A 16,926-nucleotide genomic window follows, 5' to 3' on the forward strand; every position below is an offset into this window, starting at 1 on the left:
AACAACAACAACATGAGCCAGAACTAACATGATAGCACTTAACAACAATGTGTTGGCTCCTTTGCTAGGTGTATGATATTAACTGTTAAAATATTCTTTTATTTTTCTTTTTATCCCAGGGGAAAGTTAAACCATATATCGATGGAACACCTCCTGCATATTCAAGGGAAGATGTAAAACCATGGGAAAGACCTGTACTTAAAACATCTGTTCCACAGCCCATTCCCAGTAGCACAAGTGATAACACAAGCTCCAGCACTTGGGTTGTCGGTTCTTTCAGGTGCGATCCCCATTTTGTTCTGTTCCTATTTAGTATGAAAGATATCCTTCATTTTTAGTCAAATGAAAAATGAAGTACATTGGAAAAGTAGAAATAGTAATTTTTAATGAAAGAAAATTACCTAAACCCTTATAAAATTCTAGTAAGTGAAAGCAGGCTTTATATTTTTATTTTCTAGGAGAAATTTTGTTGCTTTTATACTTTAACAGTGAATAATAGCAAACGCTATATGATATATTCATATTGTAAGTTGATAGCTTTTTTTTTTCCCTTGGGTAGTATATATTAGTTGAAACTCCCACTCAGAAACACTATCCATGGGCTCATTTGATCTATTTTAGCACAGTATTTAAGATTTCACAAAAGTTATTATTCACAGTTTTTACAGAACATTCATATAATATGATTATGTTACCCTTTACATTTGTCTATATTTTGTACATACTTTTATTTAGAAAAGTCGCTTCTTAAACCACAGGAGTAGGTGTGATTAGAATACTTTGTTCTTGTGTAGTGCTTATCGAGCCTCTGCTCTATCTCTGTCTGCCTGCTATGGTTGATAACAGACTAAAACTGAGAAATGACTTGTCCAGCCTGTTCTAATCGTGGTCACATTTTTTTTTATTCTTACAATAAAACGAGAAAGGCAGTATGCAAGGAATGTGCTGGTAATTTCACTTCCTTATGTTTTTAAGTACTAATGCATATATGGAATCCTGGTGTGGCGCTATAGGATAAGCACTGGACTGTGAACCACAAGGTCAGCAGTTCAAACTCACCTGCCACTCTTCAGAAACCCTATACAAGGTCATTATGAGTTGGAATCAACTCGAGGACACTTAATAAATAACAATGGTACTTATTTGCATTAAGTACTAATGCAGAATACATATTTGGAGTCCTGGTATGACACTGTAGGATAAGCATTGGACTCCTAACTACAAGGCAGATGGTTTAAACCCACCAGCTACTCCTTAAAAGCTCTCTACAGGGTCACTAGGATTGAGAACTGACTTAATGGTACTTAACAACAACAACAAAATGCGTATTTATTTAGAATAAGATTTTTACAGCTTCCAAAAGGTTGACATTACTTTGTTTGTTCAGTTGCTTTTGTGGAATATTTTTTGAAATTTACTCTATTGGAATCTTTTGATCACTAATGATAGGATCTTTAAAGTATATGTTTTAAGAAGAGCTTGGTAGAAAGCCTTTAATTAGGATGCGTCTGTACTATTTTATTATTGTGCGTGATGACAAATGGTAAACATGAGCATTTCTATATTCATTTTCAAGTATTGCCTACCTGGGATAATTAATAGAATTTTTTTTTAAATGAAGGAAAATAAAAGAAACAGTCACCTTTTAATAGGTAATAAATTGTCTGTTGCTGAAAACTATATAATTATTTTTCTCGCTATGTTACAACCCCCTCTGATGGTTGTTGAGCTATTCCAAGTTTTCTGTTAAATGTATGTTTTTAATATTTGTTGTTGTTGTTATGTGCCGTGGAGTCGATTCCGACTCATAGTGACCCTGTACAGGGGTTTCCGAGGCTATAAATCTTTACAGGAGCAGAAAGCCTCATCTTTCTCCCACGGAACGGCTGGTAGTTTCGAACTGCTGACCTTGTGGCTCGCAGCCCAATTCGTAACCACTATGCTATCAGAGCTCATATTAAGCAGTGGTAAAAAGTTGGTGTGTTTAAATAGTAGAAAGGAAAAAACATAATTTTTAGTAGCGCAGTGGTTACCAATTGGGCTGCTAGCCTCAAGGTCAGCAGTTTGAAACTACCAGCCGTTCCACGGGAGAAAGATGAAGCTTTCTGCTCCTGTAAAGATTTACAGCCTCGGAAACCCTGTGCAGGGTCACTATGAATTGGAACCTAACTCCACGGTACTTAACAACAACAACAACAACATTTATTTTAAAGGCCAAGAATTTATTTTAATTTGACTTTTGGTAAGCTCTTCTGTGTGAGTTAAAAATATTTCCATTGCTTGCTTGAGTCTTTGTTTTTAGTTATTTAAATGTTGTTGTTTTTTAAATATAAGAGTAAACGTTATATTCCTTAACATAACTTTGGAAGCATTTTCAATGTTGTTTTGGTATATAAATAAAAAGTTGCTTTAATTCCAAGTACCTTATTTTAGGTTGACGATAGCTGCTGAGATTGACTTAGAGTATTATACTCTCATTATCAGTTTTGTACCTAGTTAAATTTAAGGACGAATACTACTACTGGGTTTCCAGTTCATACATGTGCAGATTATTTATTCCAGGCAAAATATATTAAACATGTTCTACAATCAGTGGATGGCTGCAGATGAGTTTTTTTGATACTCACAGAGAATGCACTGTCTTAAATTTCATTAGGGTGTCTTCAAGAAAAAAAAAAGACACTTTTTTTGTACCGTGAAAACAAGACAATTTTGAAGTCAGGGCTAATATTAAGTTTTTTACAAAATTCCAGTTAACATCTTCCCCAAAGCATTGAAACCTTGCAAAAATGCTGCCCCACATACAACAATAATTTTTAGATGTTACATCAGTTGTTTTAAGGAAGGTTTGAAGGATCTCAAAGATAAGCGTACAGAGGGAAGACCATCAACAACTGTGGCAGAAAGTGGTGGAAGATGCTATAAACAATTGTTGTTGTTAAGTGCTGTTGAGTCAGTTCCAACCCATAGGGACCCTGTATACGGTTTCCAAGTAGCAACTGATAAGCTTGAACTGCCGAGCTTGCAGTTCAAACAGCTTTGCAATCTGGTGCAGTAACCCACAGCGCCACACCAGGACTCCGGTATAAACATTTACCACTGATTAAATAGCTGCTGAATTTGGGATCTCACATAAATATCAGCGTTTTCCATTTTAAGCAAATAACTTGTCCTCAGCGAGCATTTGGCTTGATGAGTCCCAAAAGCATTGCACAAAAATTAGCTAGTTCTAAGAGCTGATCTTGCCATCATCTTTTAAGCAAGATCGAATTAATGAAGATGATTTCATGGAATGAGTAGTAACCAGGGACAAATCATAGATTTACCAATGTAATCCAGAGAGCATGAGCCAATCGAAGCAGTGGCTTCCAAGGAAATCTGCTGTTTTGGGATCCCAAAGGGATGATCTGATAGATTTTCTCAAAGAACTCAGGACAGTCAAGAGGGCTTATTACTAAAAACTTTAAAACCGCAAACTTCATTGGTGAGAAAATGGCTAGGAAAGTTCTATCGAGAAATTTTTTCCCGTCATGACAATATACCTACACACTCTTTGAGGGTAGCAGGAGGTGTCCTAGGAGAATTTCATTAGGAAACTTTACCTTATCTTGCCCCTTCATACTTTTTTTTGTTCCCCAAACTCAGATATAAAAGGGATATGATTTAAGTTCCTTGAGAATGCGAAAACTGCTGTTTTGACATGGTATGAATTTAAGAATTTGGGTAAGAGCTAGAGAAATGTGTGTAGACCTAAATGAAAGATATGCCTCACATTGGATATTTTTGTTTAATAAAGGTTTCTATTATTTTGTAGCAATGCTTTTGAACTTATTCTTGTATATTATGCAGTTTTAGTGTGACTTGGTAGTTGGACTTTATGGATATATGAATGCTTTGTAAGGTTACTTTCACGTGTCTTTTAGTCCTGTCAGCCCTCCTGTCGTGGATCTCAGAACTATCATGGAAATAGAAGAAAGTAGACAAAAATGTGGAGCTGCAGCAAAGTCAAACTTGGGGTTGGTAAAAAATCATAGAAAACGCAGAGCATTTTGAATTCTATTTTTGTCCTACAGAATTGGAAAGACTACTTGATTTAAAAAATATTTTTTTTGCATATGATATTATGGTTAATTTTTTAAGTAATTTAGTCTGTATATCATACTATCTCAAATATGTGCTTAAGGTTGAATTGAGTTGTTAGTCCAGTCTCTGTTGAATACATTATTACATGTCAGAATTTTAAGTGATCATTGTGTTTTTGAAAAGCCAAAGATTGAAAGCTTCAGGTGTATGACTATTTTTCACTAGAAAAACGATGCTCTATTTGCTGTTGTTGTTAAGTGCTATCCAGTTGGTTCTCACTCAGAGCTACCCACAGTAGGGTTTCCAAGGAGTGGCTGTTGAGCTTGAACCCCTTACTTTGCGCTTCAAACCGACCTTGCTGTCCAGTGCCTTAACCCACAGTGCCACACTAGTATTCCCTTATATTAACAGGAGAGCTTATTTGTGTGTGGTGCTGCAGATTAATACACTGAACTGCAAGATCAGTTAGAACCACAAGGTCGGCAGTTCAATCTCAACAGCTGCTCCTTGGAAACTATACAAGATTGCTATAGGTTGGAACCGACTCAACAGCACTTAACAACAGCATTTGTGTTGATAGTGTAAGCTGATTTGTCGTTACTGAAATTTGTGACCATTTAATAAGTAAAATTTAGTGATAAGTGATTTAATATTTAGTAAAGTGATAGCTCAAGAAGTAAACTTTTTTAGAGGCAATAAGACTAATTAGTTTAATGTAATTTCTAGTAGCAGATTGATTTCTCATGGAATCAAACTTTCTCAGAAGCAAAGAAAACTGATTGCAATGACTAACAAAGAAAATTCAGGAACAAACAGCATGGAAACAGTTTTAACGCCTCCTTCAAAAGTCCCCAAACCAGTGAAGGCATGGTATGGTCTTACTGTTATTAAAATATACATACATCTCTGTATTAACTTTGGTTTCTTTAAGTTTTTTTTCTTCTTTGTTTCTGAAATCTTTTCAGATTATAATTTCCTTTTAAGTTACAAACTGGAAACTTGGGAAACAAAAACTTAATTTTTTTGTTTGTTTGATTTAAAAGAAATTTTTTTTGTGTGTAACTTGAAATGTACAACTTGAATTTTTTGAGATTACTTGAAATGTGAAAAGGAGCCCTGGTGTCACAGTGGGCAAAGCATTGGGCTGCTGTGTTATGCTGGTTACTTGATGGGCCCTTTCAATAGGGAAAACCATGTCTTTAAGTTCTAGGAATTTCTAAGGTATTATTATGAGGAAACTTTCCTTCTCATTTTTTCCCCTAGAATTCACTTTATTCAGATATTGGTCCTTATGGACTGTTTCTCTAATGTTCTTTCTTTTATATTGTCCTTATATAAGGGGACTGCAAAAAGTTTGTGAAACAATGGGGTTAAAACTGGTTGAATTTTACCCTGGACTTTTAGATGTTTCCTTGTAATTTGTCTTCTGTTCTGTTTCTTACACAGGCTTTATCTCACAATTTTTATACTGAATGTTGTATTTTAGTTATTAAAATCTTTAGTTGTCAGGAGGTTTTCTTGTTAACTGATGATACCCTATTAAACACTATTGTAGGTCATATCCAGGGCTGTAGGCTAAGAAAGAAAAGGTAAAATAAGAAGTAAAGGGGAACAAATAAAATTGTTGTTTGTTATTGATTTAATTGTATACATAGAAGTCCAGATTTCTAAAATTTGTTATGAAATAAATAAGTTCAGCAAGATTGCTCAATGCAAAACCAGTATACAAACACTTCAATATACATAAAAACAAGCAGTAAGCAAAGAAACAAAATATTATCACATAAAAATTTTTTTTTGAATGTATCTAACAAGGATTCCTGGTATGATCCTGTAGGGTAAACACTGGACTGATAACTGAAAGGCCAGTGATTCAAACTCACCAGCCATTCCTGAGAAACCCTATAGAGAGTCGCTATGAGTTAGAACCGACTAGATGGCATTTAACAACCATATATACAAATGACACAACCTTGCTTGCTGAAAGCTAAGAGGAATTGAAGGACATGCTGATAAGGATCAAAGACTTCAGAATGGATTACAACTCAATGTAAAGAAAACAGTTCTCACAACTGGAACAATCATTGTTTTTGTTTAGTGTTGTGGAGTCAATTCCGACTCTTAGCCACCCTGTATAGGTTCTTCAAGGAGGAGCTGGTGGATTTGATAAATGGAGAAAAGATTGAAGTTGCTAAGGATTTCATTTTACTTGGAACCACAATCAGTACTCATAGAAGCAGGAGTCAAGAAATCAAATGATGTATTGCATTGGATAAATCTTCTGCAAAGATGTCTCTGCAAAGATGTCACTTTGAAGACTAAGATGTGCCAGAGCAACCCATGGTATTTTCAGTCACCTCATATGCATGTGAAAGTTGGACCAGGATTAAGGAAGACTGGAGAAGAATTGAAGCATTTGAATTAGGATGTTAACTGAGATAATTGAAAATACCTGGAATGCCAGAAGTAAAAAAGCAAATCTATCTTTGAAGAAGTACAGTCAGAATGCTTTTTATAAGCAAGGATGGCAAGACTTGGTCATACTTTTGACATGTGGAAAGGAGGGACCAATCCCTGGAGAAGGACAGATAAAATATAAAGAACCATCCGAAAAGGAGAAGATCCCCAATGGGATTGATGGACATGTAGACTGCAGTAATAACTCAGACATAACAATGGTTATATGGATGGCACATGACCAAGCATTGTTTTGTTCTTCTGTACATAGCGTCACTGTGAGTCAAAACCGATTCAAGGCACCTAACAACAAAAGATGCTGATGTTGTAAGAGTTCTATTCCGAAAACTATACAATATGTTTTAGAAAATTGTTTAAAATCCTAAGTAAATGGAGATAATATATAATGTAATGCAGTACATTCTTAATCAGCATCCCAATTTTGTACGTGTGTGGTGGGACTTGTCGAGTCAATTCTAAAACTTATGTTGAAATGCATGCAAAGGGGCAATGATAGTCAAGATTCCTTTGAAGAAGAACAAGACTCTACTCCATATAAAGACTTTTAGAGCAGTGGTAATTACAATAGTGAGGAGTTGATGCAAAGAGAGACAAATTGTCCCAGATATCAGAACTGAGGACCTGAACCAGATTCTTACATTTTGACAGTGTTTTCAGTGTAAAGCAATACAGAAGGGATGACCTTTTTATGTGAGTCAATTGCATACCCATAGGAAATAAGCCAAAAACTTGACTGCTGACTCATGTTACCTACTAAAACTAAATCCAAATGGATTGAAGTTTTAAATGTAGAAAGCAAAACAATAAAGCTTTCAGAAGATGCAGGACAATAACTTAATGACCTGAGGATAAAAAAATTCTATTTTCAACAGGATATAAAAAGTGTTCATCATAACAGTAAGGACTGTGTATTTGGCTACCTTTTAACCTCAAGAACCTGTGTGTATTAGAAGAAGACACTGTTTAAGTTAAAGAGTGAAAAGACAAGCCACTGAATAGAAGATTGATAGTACTGAGCGTAGGTGAGGGATGAGGAACAATAGAAATCACTTACATATTGTTGTTGTTGTGAAGTGCTGTCGAGTTGATTCCAACCCACAGCAACCTTGTATAGGGTTTCTGAGGAGAGACTGGTAAGCTTGAACCACCAACCTTACAGTTCAAAGTGACTTTGTAGTCCAGTGAATTAACCCACAGCACCACACCAGTACTCACACATATGTATTATTGTTGTTGTTGTTAGGTGCCATCAAGTCGATTCTGACCTATAGTGACCTTGTATAGGCTTTCCAAGGAGCAGCTGGTGAGCTTGAACCACCAACCTTGCAGTTCAAACAACTTTGCAGTCTGACGCATTAGCCCACAGCACCACCCCAGGACTCCACATATATATTGATAACTATAAATTGTCACTTTGGAAAGCACACTGATGTAATTTACTATAGCTGAAGAGACTTAATAGTCTATAAACACTTTCACTGTACAGCATATACCCAACACCAATATGTGCACATGCATACCAGGCAATATGTATAAGAAAGAATGTTCATATCATAATTATTTGTAATAATCCAAAACTGAGAACAGCCTAAATGTCTACCAGAAGTACAATAATTTTTCTAAAATAGTATTCCCTCTTAAGTAACACACTCATATCATGGGCAGAAATGATGAAATTATGTTAAAAAAAAGTTCTGGCATACTGCACCCATGCATACACCATTCATGACATTTCCAGAAGTAAACTTTGGCCTCATTCACCCTCATTCAGAAATGTGAAAATATTCATATTAAAGGTATAAACCATGGTCAGGAAATCATGGATTGAATTTGGTAGTGTGCTATAATAAGAAAATAAACAATTGAAACTGCATTTGCTCCGTGGCAGTTTGTAGTCCAGGCCTGAGAACAGTGGAGGCCTTGTAGTCCATCTGTGCTCTGGTATGCTGTGCCAGGGTTGGGCAGAGGACAGCATGTGGAACTGCCATGGCTTGAGCATAGTTTGGTTCTATAGTAGGTGGGACCATTGCTCACACATGCCCCATGTTGCTGGCCCCATGGGAAGCTGGGTGGCAGATACTGTGGGTGTGCACTGCCCTGGCCTCACAGGGCCAGTTGGAACTCTTCTATCCATGTGGGGGATGTGAAAGCCCTCTGCATCATGATGGTTACTTCTACCCCATGGTGTCTGTGCAGACGGCAGATTCTATTGTCCTAAACACAGCAGCAGGATCGAATGCAGGTAGTTATAGTGCCCCAGCCTTTCCTGCCTGAGTGGCCTCTCTGGCTTGGCCACCCTGATGAGGGATGTTTCTAGGGTATATAAAATTATCTCTTCTTGTAGTGGAGAAAGCAGTTTGCAGATCAGGGAAAGAGTCCTGTTGGGAAAGGGTTGCTTTAGAAACTTGAGGGTAGGCTGGTGAGGATTTGCTACTGGGAACCAAACCTTCCTTTCAAACGGACCAAGAAAAAGACTTAACATTAAATCCTTTGAATAGGAAAATAATTGAAATGGAAGTCTTCAACATGTAAAGTCTGTTGCTATAGCATGATTGAGTGGTATATGAAAATCATATAATGCATATTGTTGTTGTTGTTAAATGCTGTTAAGTTGGTTTTGACTCATAGCGACCCTATTTCTGAGGAGCAGCTAGTGGGAGTGAATTGCTGACCTTGTGATTCGCAGTGCAGTGCTGATCCTGCAGAGCCACACCAGGATGCATGTTGTCTTAGTAAAAATGTGGAAAATGCATCTATTGTAGTTGATTGTTATAGTAGGGTACTAAACAATTATGAAAAAGAATGAATTATGAGTAACTGCAACAATGTGGATGAGTCTCACTTGTATTCAGCTCAAGAAGTCAGCAAAACAAAAAACAAAAAACAAATCCTATACCAACGATTTCATTTATTTAAAGTTAAAAATCGGCTTTGATTTACATTCATGCTTTATGTGTTCTTCATGCTCTGTGTTTTATTTGTTTTTAAACTGTGGCAGAAGTTGTTTGTGCCTGTGTGAAACAGGCAGTAGTTGTAAGAATTTTCACTGGTCTGCTCGTACACTTACCTAGTCTTTATCACTCCTGCTATGTTTACTCCGTTATACTTGCAGTTAGTTGTAGCAATGGAAAGTATTAAAGATAACTGGTTCTCCGTTAGAATGAAATTCTGACTAGTTGGATTTGAAATCTAATATGAAAATACCAGCTATATGTGGGAGTTGATCACTTTTATTATCAAATGTTTCATTTGGAGAAATAGTACATTTCTCACCAGTTGTCTCGAGGGGAAGAATGCACAATCTTTGTGGCCTGGCAGAATAGATGAAAGTGAATTCTTCCTAACTCAATTTAGGGCTAACCATACATTCATCATATTTTTGAAGTAAATGATTAATTTCTATATAATATAATTTCTGTTGTTGACTTTTTAGAGTAGGACGTTTTATTCAGTATTGCTTTCACTGAGGAATAAAATCTTGGTTAATTTTTGTGTGGATTCAGATCTGGAAATGCTTTTCCATAAAGTTTCTCTGGCTACTAAGATGGAAAATAGCAGGAGCTTATGAGTTAGGAAAGTAAAATCATGGGAAATCAGTCATTTTTTCAACCTATGGCATGAGCGATGGAAAAAATAATAGAACTGATTTGAAGAAAAGTACATAACATAGGTTGTGGATAACTACTGTATATAATCAGTGAACATACTAATTCGAGCAATTCTGTAAACATTCTCAGCTACCTAAGTTTACACATATTCTTAAGTAGATATTAATATAAGTAACTTTTTTTGTTAAAGACTATCTTGAGAGTCAGGAGCGTGAATCTGACCGCTCATGCTTTTCATACAGATAGCTGTGACATTTCTGTATTTAGACAATGAGTTCTTTACTGGGGCGTTCTGGCAAATGACTACAGTGGAGTGTTCCTAGTTGACTAACAGTACATTGTACTACACCTTACCTACCTTGTTTGCTAATGGAAACCTTCAGATATGCGTCTGTTTTCGGGGGAGGAAGGGATTAATAAAGAAATGGGGAGTGATTCTTTTATATGTGTGTTTAATTTTTGTTATTGTGTGTGTGTGTGGTGGGTGTGTTTTTGTTATTGTGTGTGTGTGTGGTGTGTGTGTGTATGTATTTGGGAAAGTATATGAGAAGTGAAAGGCTAATAATTCCCTTTGAAGAAACATTTTTAGCACAAGTACCTTATTAGATATTTGCAACACAATTTTATAAAGAAAATTTCTCTTGCTAAGAATTATACTTAGGGTAAAATGACTGTTAAATGCAAACAAAGCAGTTAAGTGTAGTGACAGCCTGGTGTCTGTAGCCTGCTCTGGTTTCAACGCTGGATCTGTTATTTGGTAGTAGTGCGAATTTAGATTTCTCTACCTTATTTTCCTCATCTGTAAAATCTGGATAATAATAGAATCCACTTCCTTAGGGGTATTTTGAAGATTCAGCTGCTTCATTATTTGCACCACCGAGGAACTCCTTTTAATTATTGTTGTTGTTAAGTGCTGTTGAGTCAGTTCCAATTCAGTGACCCTATGTGGGACTTCCAGGGAGCAGCTGGTTAAGTTTGAACCGCTGACCTTGCGGTCCTCTGCTTATCCTAACAGACACCAGACTAAGACTCCTTTAACACCTGTTAACACACTAGAAATGTATGGTGAAGTGAGGGTCAGTGAAAACAAGTGAAATCCTCCATGAGATGGAGTAACTTTGTAGCTGCAACAGCACACTCAGAGATACCAACAGTTGTGAGAATGGAACAGAACTGAGAAATACTCCATTATGAAATTAATAAGAGGGGACTCAAAAAGTTCATGGAAAAGTTCCATTGTCTTTCATTCCATTTTTCCATGAACTTTTGGCCACCACTTGTGGTTGTACTTTGGTGACTTATGTGTTGCTAAAAGCTGTGTTACCAGTGTTTTAAATACCAGCAGAGTCACCCATAGTAGACAGGTATTAGTGGCACTTCCAAAGTAAGACAGACTAGGAAGAAGGATAGGCGGATCACTTCTGAGTGATCAGCTACTAAAAACCTTATGAATAACAGAAGGATATTGTCTGATCTAGTGCCAGAAGATGGGCCCCTCAGATTGGAAGGCAATCAAAATAAGATTAAGAGTTGCTTCTCTTAAAGTAGAGATGAATTTAATGATGTGGGTGGAGCAATGCGTCCAGGACCTTCATTTATTGATGGGGCAAAACTCAACATTTGAAGAAACAGCTGTAAACTTCCATTAAGAATTGGAACATAGAATGTACAAAGTATGAATCTAGGAAAATTGGAAGTTGTCAAAAATGAAATGGAATGCATAAAGGTAGATATCCTAGGAATTACTGAGCTGAAATGAATTGGGCTGGTATGGGCTACTTTGAATCAGACAATCAGGGTTTACTATGCCGGGAATGACAAATTGAAGATGAAATGGCTCACCTTGATTGTCAGAAACAGCATTTCAAAATATACCTTGAAGTACAGTGCTCTCTATATTAGGATAATATCCATACACCTATAAGGATAACCAGTTAATAACCACTATTATTCAAATTAATGTACTAACCGCCAATGACAGAGATGAAGAAATTAAAGAAATCTACCAACTTCTTCAGTTTGAATTTGACCAGACATGTAATCAAGATATATTGAAAATTACTGATGATTGGAATGTGAATTTTAGAAATAAAGAGGAAGGATCAGTAGGTGGAAAATATGGTTTTGGAGATAGAAACGATGCTCAAGATTGCATGATAGAATTTTGAAAGAACAATGACTTTCACTTTTTAAATACCTTTTTTCAACAACCTAAAGGGTACCTGAACATGTGAACCTCACCAGATGGAATACACAGGAATCAAATTAACTACATCTGGGAGAAGAGATCGTGGAGCAGCTCAATATAATTAACCAAAGCAAGATAAGGGGCTCAATGTGGAACAGACCATCATTTGCACTGATGCAATTTCAGGCTGAAGCTAAAGAAAAGTAAAACAAGTCCAGGAGAGCTAAAATATGACCTGGAGGATATCCCGCCTGAATTTTAGAAGACCATCTCAAGAACAGAGTTGATGCATCAGACACTAATGATTGAAGACCAGAAGAGTTGTGAGATGACATGAAGAACAACATACATGAAGATAGTAAAAGGTCATTAGAAAGACAGGAAAGAAAGCAAAGACCAAAATGAATGTCAGAAGACATTCTGAGACTTGCTTTTGAGTGTATAAAAGCTAAAGTGAATTAAGGAAATGATGAAGTAAAAGAACTGATTAGAAACTTTCAATGGGCAGCTTAAAAAGACAAAGTACTATAATGAAATGTGCAAAGACCTGGAGTTAGAAAACGAAAGGAAAAAACATGCTTTCTGTTTCTCAAGCTGATAGAAATGAAAAATTCCAAGCCTCAACTTGTAATACTGAATGATTTTATGGGCAAAATACTGAATGACACAAGAGGTGTCAAAAGAAGATGGGAGAAAGACACAGAATCACTATAGCACAAAGAATTGGTTGATGTTCAGCCTCTTCAAGAGTTAGCATATGTTCAAGAACTGGTGGTATTGAAAGGAAGTCCTAGTTGCACTGAAGGCATTGGCAGAAGCTTGGAATACAAACTGAAATGTTTCAACAAACTACTGCAGTGCTGGAGGGGGGTTCACTCAGCTATACCAAGAAATTTGGAAGGCAGCCTACTTGACCAACTGATTGGAAAGAAAAGGTAATTAAACAAATGAGGAAGGAAATCACCCAACAGTATCATTAATATCACCTGCAAACAAAATTTTGTTGAAGATAATTTTTAAGTGGTTGTACCAGTACGTCGACAAGTAAGCTGCCAGAAATTCAGGCTGCGGGACTAGGGATATCATTGCTGGGCTCAGATAGATCTTGGCTGAAAGCAGAGAATACCAGAAAGATACTTACTTGTCTTTTAGCTCTTGTGCAGCACCTCACAACAACAACTTTTGAAAGCCCCTTTATGTAGAATACTGTTGTTTTGAGTTGCTGTGACTAAGATCTGTAGTGATACCAGTAGTAATATTGTTTCATTCACAAAATTGGTAATTTGTGTTTTTGCTCTCTTCCTCCTTTGTTATTGTTAGATGCAGTCAGGTCTGACTCTTACCACAATAAAGTGAAAAAACTTTTCGGTCCTGAGTCAACCTAACAATAGTTATGTTTGAACCCATTGTTGTGGCCTCAGTCCATTTTGCTCTTTTTCACTGACCCTTCATCTTTACCAAACATGATGCCCTTTTTCAGTGCTGGTCCCTCCTAATAACATGTCCAAAATATGACAGTCAAAGCCATCCTTGCTTCTGAGAAGCATTTGGGCTATATTGCTTCCAAGACAGATTTGTTTGTCCTTCTGGCATTCCATGGTACTCCCAGTATTCTTCGCCAACCCCATAATTCAGATGCATTGATTCTTCTAAGATCTTCCTTATTCATTGTCCACCTTTCACATGTGTATGAGGTGATTGAAAATATCATGACTTGGGTTAGGTGGACCTTAGTTTTGCAAGTGCTTTCTTGACTATTGCTTCTGTGAGCTCTGATTTGGGATCTGCAGCAATATGTGGCACTCACCATTCCTCCCTCAACCGTATCTACACCACTGGGTTCAGTAATTTATTGCAATAGCTACACAGAACCCAAAGACAATACTCACAGTTATGGGATTTATTAGGGAAGTCAATAGGACCAGAAAATGCTCAGGGTACCTTTATTCCAGTCAGTTGCTGATAAAATGCCCAGAGGACACACAATTCCATTTGTAAACCTCAGCCTGAAGGCACTCCATCCACTATAGCTCCATGGATTGGCAAATCTAAGTCCCCCACTTAAATGCCTGGAGGCACCCCCCACCTCTGCAAGCAAGTTTCCTATCCAAAGTCACTCAACTTTACTTATTCTTTGGGCTGGGAAGTCCACTGTTCTGCCTTGTGCTCTGCTTCTTGGTTCTGTTGCTGCTGCTCACCTTTCCCTCCTTCATTGTCTTGGATTTCTGTCCGTGGACCAAGGAGGTTCAATGAGCAGGGATCTGAGTCCAATGGTAGGTCTCCACTCCTGATTCTTTTTTCATAGTGAGAATCCCCACTCCGGTTTCTGAGATGGCTCATTGAAGACCCATGCTACAGTTTCAAGTTTTTACAGTTATAGTTAACTGTACTAAAATGTACAGGTGAATCATGTCATCCTACCTGGATCTCCTCCCACCTTCTCTTATCTAGACCCAGCAAGGCAGAATGTTTGGTGGGAGTTACAGACTCTGGCAAATAGAGACATTAGATAATTCATGATGCCACTGAGTTCTTTAGGCCACCTTTTCCTTGTTAATGCTTTTAGTTGTGATTTTTTTCAACTCTTTTGATCTTTCTAAAAAGTCACCATCTGCATTTGTTATTTTTCTGTATTTGCCTACTTTTATACCTCCTTGGTTTCAGCTTTTTATTATTTGCTTTCTTCTATTTACTCTGACCTTTACTTTGCTCTAGTTTTTATGTTCTAAAGAGCACTTCTTAAGTCATTGATTTTTATACCTGTCTTCATTTCTAATGTAAGCATTTGCAGTTGCAAATTTTCCTCTAAATGCTATTTTACTTGTACAAATTTTGATATCTTGGTTTTTCATTATTTCTGGTCAAAGTATATTCTAATTTTCCTTGGGATTTCGATCTACCTGTAGAATTATTTAGTGGCTTTTTTTTTAACTTTCTAAATATTTGAAGTTTTCCTAGATGTCACATTGTTATTAGTTTTTTTTTTTTTACATCTGTTGTTTTTACAGACATATATTATTTCAATTTTATAAAGTGAGATGTATATTTTATATCTTGGTGAGTGTTCAGTGTCCATATTTTCTGGTGTGTAGAGTATAAGTAAGTACTTAGAGTTATGGACTTCATTTAGTCTTAGGGTTATGGTTATGATTAGGGTTGGTGTTAAAGGTAGGTGTAGCAATTGTGCTAGGGTTAGGAGTGAGACTTGGTCTAGTTTTAGGGTTGTAGTTAGGTGTCTTTTTTTGTAGTGATTTTATTCTATTCTATTTTATTGGGTTGTTGACAGGAATAAGGAGTATAGGTTAGGATTAGCACTGTGGTTAGGTCTAAGCTAGGTGTAGGACTTCATTTAGTGTTAAGGGTTAATCCTAGTGTTAGGACTAGGATTAGTGTTAGGGTAAGGGGTGGACTAGAACTAGGAGTAAGGTTTAGTCTAGTTTTTAGGCTTACAATTCTATTTAAATAATTTTTTTTCTTGAAATTTACTTGATTTCTTCTCTTCGTTTGGAATTTCTCTAACTACACTATTCCTTATTTTCTCTTTATGGATTTTTTTGGTGTGTTTGTTTTGTTTTGTGTCCAATTTTATCTCTGGTCTGTATTTTCAGTCTTGTGGGTCTATTTTGCTTTGAATACTTCTATATCTGGGTTGAGTTCCAGGTGACATTATATTAGATTGTTGTCTATTGTTGTTGTTCTCTGTCCAAAGAACTCCCTTTAATATTTTTTGTAAGGTTGGTCTGGTTTATGCAGATTCTTATAATTTCTGTTTTTCTGGAAGTGTCCTAAATTTGTCATCATATTTGATGAACAATTTTGATAGGTATATGATTCTTGGTTGGCCTTTTTTTTCTATCAAACTTTTATATATGTCATCCCATTGTTTTCTTGCCTGCATACTTTCTCAGCATTTCTGCTGAGAAATCAGACTTTAGTCTTAGTTCTCCTCTGTAGGTAACTTTTTGTTTTTCCTGAACAGCTCTCAGGGTTTTTTCCTTGTCTTTGGTTTTATAATGTCTTGGTGATTTTCTTTTGGGGTGTGTCTTGTTTGGTATTCATTCAACTTCTTGAATGGCTACCTTCTCTTTCATGATGTTAGGGAAATTTTCTTCCAATATCTCTCTACCCTTTCCTTCCCTTCCCTTCCCTCTCCCTTTCCCTCTCCCTTTTCCCTCTTCCCTTCCCCTCCCCCACCTCCCCTTTCCCCTTTCCCCTCTTATTCCTCTTATAATATCCCACATAAATCTTAGGCTTTCTTTATATTTTTACATTCTTTTTTTCTAATTGTTTCTTTAGTAGAAAAATATTCAGAAATTTGTTTTCAAGCTCAGTAATTAGGCCTTTTTTATTGATTCAGTTCTACTTCTTTACCCTTTCAATGTAGCATCTATTTCTGACATGTTAGTATTAATCTTCTGGCTTTCTAATTACTGTTTTTGTATCATTTCCAATTTTTCTTGTCTTTTGTCAGATTGTTCTTAGAGTGTTTTCTGAATTCTTCTAAAGATTTTTGTGTGTGTGTTCTCCTTGCTTTTGTTGATCTTTCTCTCAATCCATTTAAGGTACTTA

General features: G+C 36.5%; 1 protein-coding gene across 3 annotated transcripts in view; it reads left to right on the forward strand.

Moving 5' to 3' along the window:
* The window catches only part of IBTK (inhibitor of Bruton agammaglobulinemia tyrosine kinase), a 120,446-nt gene that overhangs the window by 82,947 nt on the left and 20,573 nt on the right, over positions 1-16,926 (forward strand). For all 3 annotated transcript variants that reach the window (XM_006873272.1, XM_006873274.1, XM_006873273.1), the window contains 3 exons: positions 120-280; positions 3,924-4,016; positions 4,813-4,953. In XM_006873272.1, the coding sequence (XP_006873334.1) occupies positions 120-280; positions 3,924-4,016; positions 4,813-4,953 (395 nt within the window). The remainder of the gene's footprint in view (positions 1-119; positions 281-3,923; positions 4,017-4,812; positions 4,954-16,926) is intronic.

The sequence above is a fragment of the Chrysochloris asiatica genome, unplaced genomic scaffold (assembly GCF_000296735.1).
Source record: "Chrysochloris asiatica unplaced genomic scaffold, ChrAsi1.0 scaffold00233, whole genome shotgun sequence".
Lineage (NCBI taxonomy): Eukaryota > Metazoa > Chordata > Mammalia > Afrosoricida > Chrysochloridae > Chrysochloris > Chrysochloris asiatica.